The sequence below is a fragment of the Nilaparvata lugens genome, chromosome 5 (genome assembly GCF_014356525.2).
Source record: "Nilaparvata lugens isolate BPH chromosome 5, ASM1435652v1, whole genome shotgun sequence".
Classification (NCBI taxonomy): domain Eukaryota; kingdom Metazoa; phylum Arthropoda; class Insecta; order Hemiptera; family Delphacidae; genus Nilaparvata; species Nilaparvata lugens.
In genome coordinates, this window is record NC_052508.1 from 43,294,148 (window position 1) to 43,306,752 (window position 12,605).

Here is a 12,605-nt window from a genome sequence, read left to right on the forward strand (position 1 = left end):
AAAATGCAAGATAAATATTCTCAACAACCTTCATTATTCTTGTAATTTTTTAATAAATTAAGGAGTAATATATTGATAAAAATATTTATATTGATCAAAATAATTCATCTCATGTTATAAGTATTTTATTGTATTAACTAAAATATTCAAATCTCTTCATTATCGAAGTAATCATTATTGATAAAATCCATTATTTTAATTCATTTTCGAATAAGAATATCAATTTATAATAGTTGATTTATTCATTCTGTGCCACATAATTATTCTGAATGTATTTGAATAATAGGGATAGAAGCAACAAAGATTGTATAAACCTGATTCCCGTTGCATGTGATATAACTGAAATAGCTTTTGGAGTAAACTATGATAACTCTATTTGTTACACAATGTTGAACAAAATCATAGAATGTAGGCTGTAATTTCATGACTCCAAGATCAGAGTTCATTCCGAGGGAATCGTAAACAAATATTATACGTATCTATCATACTTCTATCAGTTGAACCATCACATTGTGGGAATTGAGCTGACATGTTTTATGGTTTTGTATTTCTGGAAATTTACTGTCATGTTTCAATAAATTTATCAAATAATATAATTTGAGAAGCTTATTTATTTGAACATGCGGACTGCTGGTTCTATCTCTTCTTCTTATCTTTTCATTGAAACAGTTGGTCAGTAGACGACTTATCCTATCTTCAGCCATGCCTTACCATAAGAAATGAATTATTGTTATTCAAACATTTATAGAACTCTCAATTATATTACTATCATTTTTCAGTTTCACATCTCTTCTATCATGCCCGAGTTGTATAATTAATATGCCATGCTCATATTACAAAACTGAGAGAGCAGTAAGCATCATGGAATGTATGACATCACTCTTGATTTGTAAAAATTATATATTTTTATATAGTATTGTCCCAATCCATTTTTTTAATGTAAGAGTTATACTAATTTTTCTTCAAGAGACACACATTTTAGCCTTTTTCCTCAAGTTGATTTTTATAGCATTAATTTAATTTGTTGATAGAGCCACATGAGCCAATTTTCAGGTGTTTTTGCACTGGTGGTGAACGAGTCGGCAGGGCATGAAGCTCTCCTATTGGCTGATTATCAGCTGATTGGTTTGGCGTTCGGGAATGAGTTGATAATCAGCCAATCGAAGATCTTCCTGCCCTGCCGACTCGTTCACCACCAATAAAGAACGCTTCATATGGCTTTAGTGTAAATATTGTGGAACCTCTCCATAATTGAGTTGAATTGTCTATGTCGTCAATTTCACTAAATTGAGCTTAACTAACAATTGACAATATTATCAATCAATTAGGCATTATTAGGTAACGTGTACATCAGTAATTCATCTTTGATTAAATTATGGTAATTGAGTAATAATTGATCATTTCATATCAATTCAAACATGGAATATTGGAACGTTTAACCATTCATTTTTCGTTCATCTGTACTTATTCAAACTTAAAATTAAAAAAGTAAGCATGTATTGTGTAGTTGGTTGCTGTCTGCAATAAACCTGCATTGTGTAACCTCTGTATTCAAACAGAAGAGTAATTACAACGCATAAGCTTTGCCCATATTGAACTTGATTGTTGAACAAAAAATCTAGAACTTCTTTATTTCCTCTCTTCTGTACTTTATCTAATATATTTCTATCATACCTTAGTTCTATGTTTTTATGTAGATTCTGCTATAAATATGATCTGTGGATTTACGAATATTAACTAAATTTGAATAAGTTCTAAAGTTTCTCCCCAATTTATTATTTTTCAATTATTCATTAATTTATTTTATTTTAAATATTTATTGATCATCATCATTAGGTGAATATACAAATATTGTATATTAATCCCATATCATTATCAAAGTCGTTAATAAATTCCTTGAAAATCTCAAATCTTATAGTAATACACAAACTTCCGAAGCAAACCAAAAATACCAGCTCAAAATACTTTGATAGGAATACACCAATTGAATGGCAGTGTAAGAAATATTGTTATTCAGTGAGTAAATACCTTCTTAGTAGATGGCATCTAGTTGATTCACCGATTTCGCTGCTGGAAGTACTTTCCACCTGAAATCCTCACACTGAACTCAGTTTATATGAACTGAGTTGAATATATGTATGATTATTGAGTAATCAGTGTAGCCTCAATATTTAATTGTAGCTGAAGCGTGACGATCGTAGTCATTAGCTACTTCCATGTGTTGAGAATATAAAATCATTACCAAGCTATTGACAATACATACAAATTAGATTCATTAATTCAGATAGGATTATGATTAAAAATGTTATACAGGAAGTATATTTCTGTTTCCGGCTGTAATGGTTGTTTTTGTACTCATTTCATTCCCTGCATACATAACTGCTGCAGGTTTTGATCTTAATTTCAAATCGAAACACAGTTTTGAATGGTCATAGGACCATTTTAGTGTGATGATGTAGTCACGGAATAATCCATTAAACTTTACACATTGTCTTGACTACTTTATAACACCATTCTACATCACCTATTTTCAATACAATATTTTATTTTATTTTTTTACAATCTATTTTCCATATATAATATCCAGTAGAATTCTTGTAATTTTTATTAATGGTTGCGTTTACCATGCTACATGAGCATAATAATATACTACAGTAGTTCATAACTAGCGTTTAATACTCTTTAAATAATGGTACATTTCATTTCAAAGCAATAACAGTTTATGTAACGAGTTATCCTATTGAAATGAAGCTTATCATTGAAGCTGAAGGTCACAAGACTCTGAGTCGCATTTGATACCATATATTAAAAGTTGTTAAGCTTCAAAGTAGCCTAATATGACAGTAGACATTTTTTCTAAGGATTCAGAGATTATTTCTTATTCAATGACGGAAATAGTTATTTGTGCAAAAGTGCGCAAAGTGACAGTTTGCTGCACCGAAAGAAACGTTTACGCACGAGCCGTAGGCGAGGGCGGAATGGTTTCTTGAGTGCAACAGAGGAACTTTGCTCACGTATTTCACATCAATTTTTCCTACAGTTACCATTGAATATGAGAAGTGGTTGATTATGGGTAAAATGATGGCTGAAATCCATCAAATGTTTGTCTGTATAATTTTGTTATTAATAACAACTTTAATTTATTTTAAACTTGATAATCCAATTGAAAATTAATAATCGATAATTTATTCAAATTAAAAATTAAATTAATCCAATAAATTTGAAAATTTGAGTAATTTTGAGTAAATCTTAATTTCTAGATAATTTTTCAATCAATCAATTTATGAAAAAAAATTATTTGAAATAATGAATAATTAATAATATTCTAAATGTATAATCTAATGAGTTCTCATTTTTATTTATTTGAAAATCAGAAAAAATATAGATAGAACAAATTTGCATTCAAAGTACACGCCAACAATGTCAACAGCTGATTGGGATGGCTGGAAGATAATACGCAAAGTATTAAGAGTACGCAAAGTAATACTGTACTTTGCGCACTAGAGCGGAAAAGTGATTCTTTGCGTTCTGTAATCAGTGCAGGAATGGTCACTTTTCAAGGTAACTGTAGGAAAATTCCTTTTATAAAATATATCATTGTTCCCTGTTCAATGCACCCTAGATAAATAAAATCTGTTGGATGCTTCAAATTTATTGTAGCCTACAGAAGATAGAAAATTTCAACTTAGGGCCGGTTTCCGAGCTCGGGATTTAGCTAAGTTTTAGACTTTAAACAGCTGGAGTCAAAAAACTGGCTTTTCGAAACTGAGCATTGTCACAGTTTTATGATCTTTTCTCATTTCTGTGATTGGAAAAGTTTTTCCTTGACGAAATGAAACATTCCTAAATAATTCAAAGTAGCTGAAACTCAACACTATTTTCTTTTTATTTTATTTTGTGTTCAATTCCCTAGTTTATCAAAATTCAATTTAAAATCCATGCTTACGTTGACTGCGACTACGCCTCGTTTCGGAAAACCAATTTTCTGACTCCAGCTGTTTAAAATCTAGAACTTGGCTAAATCCCAAGTTCAGAAAGCAGCCCTAAGTGTCTGTTAAATTTCAATTGTGAATTATCCCATGAGAACCAATCAGAGAAGCTGTCTTATCAAAAAGACCTTCTCTGATTAGCTCTCGTGAAATTAATCACGGTTAAAATTTAACCGGCTTTAATGTAACCGGGCCAAAGAGTTTCAATTTTGACTTGCTTATCCTGTCTTATCTCAACTAAGTTAACCACTGAAAAATACTCACTGTTTTTTCAGTTTTAACCCTAATAGCCAACTTAGTTCCTACAATGTGACTAGTTTCCTATTCTAAATTATTGGAATTTGTCAAAGAACATTTTATTACAGTAGTCAATATTATATAAAAATTATAAAAAATGAAATCCTTTTCTAAATGTCAGTATGAATGGTACGGGTTAGCTGGCAGGCTGGTACTGTGCTATATTCAGTGAGAAACCATACACAAATGCATTTTTTTTTTATCAGAAATTAATTAAGAAGATGATCTATATGATTTTCTATTAAATCAGGTTGTTTATTATTCTCATCATTCGAAAATATTTCTTTGCATTTTTTTAGACTTTTATTATATAGTATATAATTATGTCAGATTCATAGCTTGCATTTTGGTTTATTAGATGTGAAAACCCATGCAAATCATCCTTTTGTAAAGATTGCTATTGTGTATCTATGGTCATCCAGCTTGTTGATTAGCACTTTTTCCCATTCACTTTCCCGTAACTATCCATTCAACTAACCATTTCTTGAAATATTTTCATTTTCTGATTATTGTTCGTTCAACATATCAAGGATGCTTATAGCATCTGAACAATTATTTCTTTATGGTTGTTGCTTGAAGGTTGTTTTTTTTTTCTTTTACTGGTGATAAATAAAAATTAATGTGGTCATATCTTCAACCTCCCTCATACATTATGTATAATTCCATAATTATCTACTATTTAGGATATTCGGTTCCCAAATACTGATTTTTTTTATTTAATTATGATGTATGCTAGAAGAATTTCTATTTAGACGGAATATCTTGAATTATTCAACTTTTTTGCTCTTCACTTACAATATCCTTTTCTGTTGTGAGTTTATTATTAGTGTTCTTGTGTAAACTCAAAGTGCCAAAATCCAGGAAAAAATTATTATTCCAATAAAATCCAGATAAAACTGTACTGAAAATTTGAGTAATAAGGAATTAAGTATTCAAAATACAAATTTTATTTTTATTTGGAATAGCTTTCAACAAAACACTTTACATGCAGAATTCAATCACTCAAAATATCAGGAAACTCTGTTGACTTCTGGAATTAGAAAACACGAACACTTCTTCTTGGATGGCATGTCTGAAAACATATATTCATTCCTCAATTATTGTGAACCACAATTAATATTCTATAGAGAATACATCCAATTAAAATGTCTGAGCTCCATCCCTTTATTTTTTGTGCTAGATTCTATGGAAGGATTCTCTCCTATGTCAGCGGAATCCTTCCTTCTTGTGTGTGTGTGTGTGTGTCTTTTAAAATTCTTGAAGGTTGTAGGATAGTGTAAATACTGATGGAATGATTATAATAGCTCATCAATGTACAAAATGATCCTAACATTTACAACAAATTATTCGTCTGTTGCCACCAGTACCCTCTTCATTACATGATTCATATTTCCGTGCAATGCATGCCGAACAATTGGTAACAGTACGTTTGTGTTGATTGCATGCCCGTTTCCAGCTGTGGTATTTGACCCCTGGAGTATGAAAAGTCCCACCAACCGTATGTGGCGTAGAGGTGAGTAACATGGACTATTTGTTAAAGAGTGACAATCAAATTAACTACTTTCCTGGCTGACGGCTGACTTTTCGTTACTTACAGTGTCATGGATTTAATCATTAAGACGAAATGGAGCTCTTTAATTCTTGATTATGTTGTTGTGATGCGTCGCTTACTTCCCTTGTCTCAGACTGAATTAATTTGTACTCTTGTAGTGTGATTCACAGAAAGCAAACTTTGTGATATTCGTGATTGGGCATGATCTTATGTATTAAATAATAATTGTTTTCCCGAACATAATATTTTGTAATCAAAATTCAGGTAATGTATTCTGAAAGTTATAAAACGTTTGAAAAATATCATGACGTGTACTGCCACTGTTGAAGTTGTTATTCTAACTAAAGTTTCATTCACTTATTAAACTTTCTTAATGTGAAAGCTATTTTGCAAAATAAAAAGAAGGAACTTCTTGTCAATTCTTTTAACAGATCTCAGATTAGATACAGTAATATGATATAACTAACTCATAATACTAACGAACTAATGATAATAGAAGTTTTATTCTGTTGATGATTTTATTGAAAGATGTTTATCCTTCCTTTCTCACATCATATCACTTAAGAGAAGTTTTTTTCTAGTTTGACCTGTTTGAACCAAATCCAACATCTATATTTTTTCATTAGGTATATGAGATTTTCAATTAGAAGATGTATCTTACTCGGATCATGGAACTGTATATTTATATTACACTCTGTTAATTTTTTTGTAATGTTTCACTTGTATATATTGTGCTTCTATGGATTTTCCATTATTTTTATGCATTACTAAGGTGTTTTGGTGTTGTATATTTTCATGATAACATTGAGCTTTTGAAATTTGTTTTGGTTCTTTAGTAGGCTTCTGTCTGTTGTCATTATGGAACATTTTTTTCGAAAACTATGGTAAACATGAAATTCTATCATTCTCTCCCTTATTTCGCATTTTCAACAACTATATTTATTCAATTAATTCATCAATTTGATACTTCTACTAGAATAACGATATGCATGATTCATAAATAATACTCTTCTTCGATTGAATATCACATTATTTCATTCTTACATTACATGCTGGTATTTGATGAAATTTATCACTAATCACTAAAAATATTCTTCTGATGCAAGAATACAGTTGTACGAACTTTTTGGAAATGCTATAATTATTTCTAAATTACCCTATCAAATTTTGTATAAATATACAAAAAATAGAATGTGATTGATATAATATTAATAGAACGGATATGGTGGAACTAACTTGTTCTCGTCTTTCTTTCTCTTTCAGACTCTTGGTTCAAACCAGAAACTCTGCACCCGCAAGGTAATTAAACAGTCTAATTTTAGTTTATTTACTCACACAGTGCTTAATAAGGCAATAAATAATTAGGCTACCTCAAATTTCTACAATTCTAAAAATTCTTCTAGCTTCTGTCTAGATTTAGTTTACCTATTCAAAGAAAATGAAACAAATTGTTTTAGAGTATGGTTTTATAATATGGTGGCGTTCTGCTTTTCTAAGGCTCACTGCATTTTTACTCAATTCTATATGGTACTTGTGGTTGATTTTTTACTGATCTAAATAAAAATTGTTCGGTGTATTTCCTCCTCCCATGTGTGTATTGTCCATGTTTCTGGAATTTTTAGTAAAACCAAGAAATGAATCAGAGAAGAAACAAAAAAGGCTTTTCAAAATAAAGATTCCTTCTCAAGATTGTAGTTGTAAATGGATCTCATTTCATAAAAAATGAAGATACTTCAGGCACGGAATCAGGGCATCAGGGTTCTTGAATTGTTAACATTCCTCTTCCACATATTAAAATGATATGCTAATAAGATTTGTTTACTTTCCTTGAACTGTATAATTCTAAAATATAGCAGTTATTAATGATAGAGTTGGCATAAGTACTGGTATGTACTGTATGTATTCAATGTAGCTATTTATTATAGCCCAGTCAACGAAGTGTTATAGAGGGAAAAGTTTGGAAGACAATTTTTGACCCCGCAGTTCTGTTTAGGGTAGTGAGGAGGTATACATATCAAAAGTCCCCACCACTACCCCCTGTGCTAAGGGGGTGAGGGTTGTTCAAAGGTACCATTTTTTGGTTTCTCGCATATAACTCGAAAACTATACATTTTACAGACATGACTATTCTATAAGAAATTAAAGCTTACATAATTTCTTATAATATTGATCTAACAACTTTTTCTATATCTCTTTCACTTTTCGAGATATCCACTCAAAAAGATGTGAGATTTTTGAAAAAAACATTTTCCCTAAATTTTTTGCTATTTTGCTCTTAACTTTTTGAATATCGATGGGAAAAATCTATGCTGATCATGAGCTTATAGAGCATCAAATTCTCTTCAATTTGATTTATAATTTCACAAGTTTACGTACATCCCCACGACTGTTGCAGTGTAAAGTGTAAAATTGTTAAAATAACAGTTTTTAATCCTATTTTTTGGTGTTTCAGGGCCTACAACTCTCCAACAATGCATCATAAAAATGCAATTTGATGATTGAAGAGAAAACAAAGCTCTAACTACGGTGAGCATTCATTTTTATAATGCATTGTTGGAGAGTTGTAGGCCCTGAAACATCAAAAAATAGGATTAAAAGCTGTTATTTTAACAATTTTAATATAAATTTAAACAATAATCATCAAATTGAAGAGAAAACAAAGCTCTACCAATCTATGGTGAGCATTCATTTCTATGATGCATTGTTGGAGAGTTATAGGCCCTGAAACATCAAAAAATAGGATTAAAAACTGTTATTTTAACAATTTTACACTTTTAAGAGCTTATCTCGAAAACTGTTGGATATATCACAAATCACTACAGAACAAATATTGTAGAGAATTTATCAAGCTTCATTTATGAACAGTTAGTCATGTCGGTTGAACCCATTTTTCTCAAGATATGAGCGTGTAGGCAAACCATTAAAAAATGCAACTTTTAAACCACCGCCATCCCTTTAACACAAGTGATAGGGTTGGGGACTTTTGATATGTTCACTCCCTAACTGGTCCCAACAAAGCTGTAATGTCAAAAATTGTGTTCAAAACATTCTCTCCAAATTCCTTTGTCAATTGGTCTATTTTTGCTTAACTGAAGATCTCACACTCAACACTGAAGCTGCTGCAACAGTCATGGGGATGTGCGTAAACTTGTGAAATTATACATCAAATTGAAGAGAATTTGATGCTCTATAAGCTCATGATCAGCATGGATTTTTCCCATCGATATTCGAAAAGTTATAAGAGCAAAAATAGGAAAAAATTTAGGGAAAATGTGTTTTTTCAAAAATCTCACATCTTTTAGAGTGGATATCTCGAAAAGTGAAAGAGATATAGAAAAAGTTGTTATAGTGAGATCCACGTTATAATGACAGTGGATTAAGATGGGAGAACAGTGTTGCCAATTCTCTGCCTTGATTAATTATCTTTCTACATTGTCAAAAACAGATTTGGCATCGTTCTGGAGAAAGAAAAGGATAGTACTACCTTTATCGAATGATAGACAAGGATAGAAACACCAAAGTTGATCAAATACTGTCATTATAACGTGGACCTCACTATAGATCAATGTTATAGGAAATTATGTAAGCTTTAATTTCTTATAGAATAGTCATGTCTGTAAAATGCATAGTTTTCGAGTTATATGCGAGAAACCAAAAATTGGTTCCTTTGAACCACCCCCACCCCCTTAGCACAGGTGGTAGGGGTGAGGACTTTTGATATGTTTATCAATCTGCTCACTACCCTAAACAGAACTGCGGGATCAAAAATTGTCTTCCAAACTTTTCCCTCTATACCCTTTTTTGAGCAAATGAATTTTTTAGTGAATCGATAACTGTATCATCTGGATCAAGATCTATGTCTTCTTCTATAATTCCCTATTTTTATGAGCTCAGAAACTTATAGAGCTTGTTGAAATATCTATCTTCATTCATTGAAAGGATTTGAATTAGTGCGCGCCAAACACTACGTCACAGAATGGCGCATCAAGCAAGTGGCGGTGCCTGTCGGGTGACGAGTGAACTAGCTATCGCTCGCACACTCACACTGTTGCTGCTGCAGGTGGAATTGTGATTGTGTGAATCGTATTGATCTACGAGTGGACTAGCCTTATCCCGGGGGAAGTAGCGAAACTTAGCGTGTTGGCTGAGTTTTTAAATTTAGATCGGTTCTTTGGTTGGCAGTGTTCGTTTAGAAAAAGAGTTTGGCGGGATTAGTGCCAAGGAAATGCTTTGAGGCCAAATCTGCTGGGACGAGCAGCTCTGATCTGGGTTCTGTCTGGTCTCTGAAGAGGGTGTGACGAGGAAGGGTGCTGTGCTGACAACTGCGACCATCTTCCCCTAGAGTCTGGGTGGATCTCTTATTATGTGCTTGGTTATCATCCGTTTTGTGTTGTGATTGTGTTTGAAAAACTTGTCCATCCTCGACGATTGAACATTCCAATACACTGTTATTTCAAACTCAGAAGTTTGAAATTCTCGTTACTCCAATTGTAAAGTATTGATAGCAGTTTGGTACCCTCTGATCGACATGGCGATAAAGCGTGCAGACAGTAAGCTCACTTGCGTATTACGTATTATCAAAACTATTACACAAGCTTAGCATGCTCACATAATGTTATGAAATCACTCATCTTTGTCTGTATGGTAATGTAGGCCTATTCTGGTTGCTAGTGCTTATTGAACTACCGGTACCGTATCTCTTATCAAACTGGTTCTCATATATGTAGCTTAGGTACATTTTTCAAATTCAATCATTCTTAGGACCTCCAATTACCAATTACAATAATGCTTGGTTATTTAAGACTAGCAGGTAACCCGTGCTCCGCAAGGGCCTAATTAAAAACTTGACAAACTGAAATCTTGACGTAATGAAATCAATTGAAAATAGACATATAACCATCCTCGGTAAATAAATAATCTATATGCCACATTTCAAGTTAATCAGTCCAATAGATCAGATGATGTGTCATCATGAATTTTGCTATCCCGTATGTTTATAAGCCAGTTCTTTCATTATAATAATATAGCCTAGATGTCTTATTCGAATAATGATTTTTTTCAGTTTCCAAGTTCTATCTTCCTGTGGTTTACACAGAAGTATACAAATTCCAGGGTCCTAACTTGATGAATATCTAGAACTTAAATTGAAAATGTTGATATTATACAGATTCTGACTTAGATCTGAGACTAGCAGCTCTAAACTATAATTGTCACTGAAAGTTTCAAATCCGTTTAAGTTGAGTGGATTCTAGTGGAATTGAGTAAATTTTAGATATGTATATTTATGTTGAAATCCAGTTGAATTTATGATTATTATAATCGCTAGCCAGAAATTCATACCAATAAAATCTATCTTGATAAGATAGTCTCAATATTTAACCTCTAGTTTGTCTTGAAAATTTGATATTAGTAGGTATATGAAAGGCTGGAGTAATTGAAATACTTTATGCATCCCATAATTTTTTTAAATATCACTCATTATTCATTATCAAAGAAACATACATGAATAACATGTACAGAAATAAATAATTTTTCTATGATACTGTATTATTATTATTTTAAATTCTGGATAAATTGGTCAACTCTCAATTATTTTAAATTGTTTTAATAAACTTTTCCAGTTGAAAAAAAATTGATTTTGAAATTATTCTTTTAAGTTATCACATAGCCTAAATTATTTTTCCAATTTAATCATGAGTAATTTACTACCTCACCAAACATGACAGTACTAAACATTTTATTAGCCTAGTATTCGTTATTACTAAATATATAATATAGATTTTATTAACTCAAAAATTAATACAATAATGAATGAGACAACAAACAGATTTACAGCCCAAAACTTTTAGGGCCAGACCATAATATGAAAGTGTTTTTCAAGTGCCAACCCAATCAGCCAATCAGAGAGCTTCCTGCCCTGCCGACTATAAAAACGTCGTCTGACAACGCCTGAAAAAAGCGCTCAATAGGGTCTGGCCCTTACTCCTAAATGTTTATAATTGTCCCAAATGAGGTTTAATATATATGTTTGATTTCATCGAAAATTCACAATCCAAACAACATAAAATCAATAAATCGATTTTAGAATAATTTAAAAACAATATGTAATTTTCCTTTCAAAATCTTGATACAGACTCCAAATAATTGAACATTTTTATTGTAAAGATTAATTTAGCTATGTCAACTTGAAATAAACAAAGAAAATAAATGACAACTTGAACTTGTTGCTAAAAAACACATTGCATTTACCTGCTCCTGAACAACAATATGGATTGATAATACAACTCATCCGACACTGTCACAAACTTGTCAAATAGTGCAGTCAACTTTTAACACAAAAATAAAATTCCATTTCTACTAGATGTTATAAATTTTTGTTGCAAAAATAAAATTTGTAGTGAAATTTGCTTGAGAGCAAATGTGTGGTTCTCAGTTGTGTTACCTCTTTACTGTTGGACTGGCATCAGTAATAAGTTGGTCGCTATTCAACATGTGGGTAGTAGTGTAGTCACTAACAAACAAGTTCTTCAAGCAACTAGTTCGTTCAACTGAACTATAGTTCTTTTGTTCTGTTGTGATCCTTCTTCTGTCGTACTAAAGTGGCGCATCTTCGTGTTTACAATATTACAAAGGCTAAACTTAGGTACGTTAAGTAGACATTCACAAGTATTTTATCTGAAATATAATCGATATGAGGCAATAAAACACGATAGATTTGTTTTATTGATCACATTATTCATAAAATACCAATTCAAAATTAGTTCTAG

At 31.6% G+C, this 12,605-nt stretch overlaps 1 protein-coding gene and 1 long non-coding RNA gene across 10 annotated transcripts in view; one reads left to right on the top strand and one right to left on the bottom strand.

Moving 5' to 3' along the window:
• LOC111048921 (reticulon-1-A) overlaps positions 1-12,605 on the top strand; it is a 139,813-nt gene that overhangs the window by 94,710 nt on the left and 32,498 nt on the right. For 3 of the 9 annotated variants that reach the window (XM_022334906.2, XM_039428387.1, XM_022334907.2), the window contains exon 2: positions 7,102-7,137. The exons of 2 other annotated variants lie outside the window; for them this stretch is intronic. In XM_022334906.2, coding sequence (XP_022190598.1) covers positions 7,102-7,137 — 36 coding nt within the window. Of the gene's footprint in view, positions 1-605; positions 673-5,742; positions 5,800-7,101; positions 7,138-9,866; positions 10,389-12,605 lie in introns of those variants that run through there. 4 more of the 9 variants (XM_022334905.2, XM_039428386.1, XM_039428389.1 and 1 more) reach the window with 3 other exon arrangements.
• On the bottom strand, positions 5,216-12,293 carry LOC120351377. Its single transcript, XR_005571352.1, has 2 exons — positions 12,088-12,293; positions 5,216-5,358 (listed from the first exon to the last, which is right to left on the bottom strand). It is a non-coding gene; the product is annotated as an uncharacterized LOC120351377 (long non-coding RNA).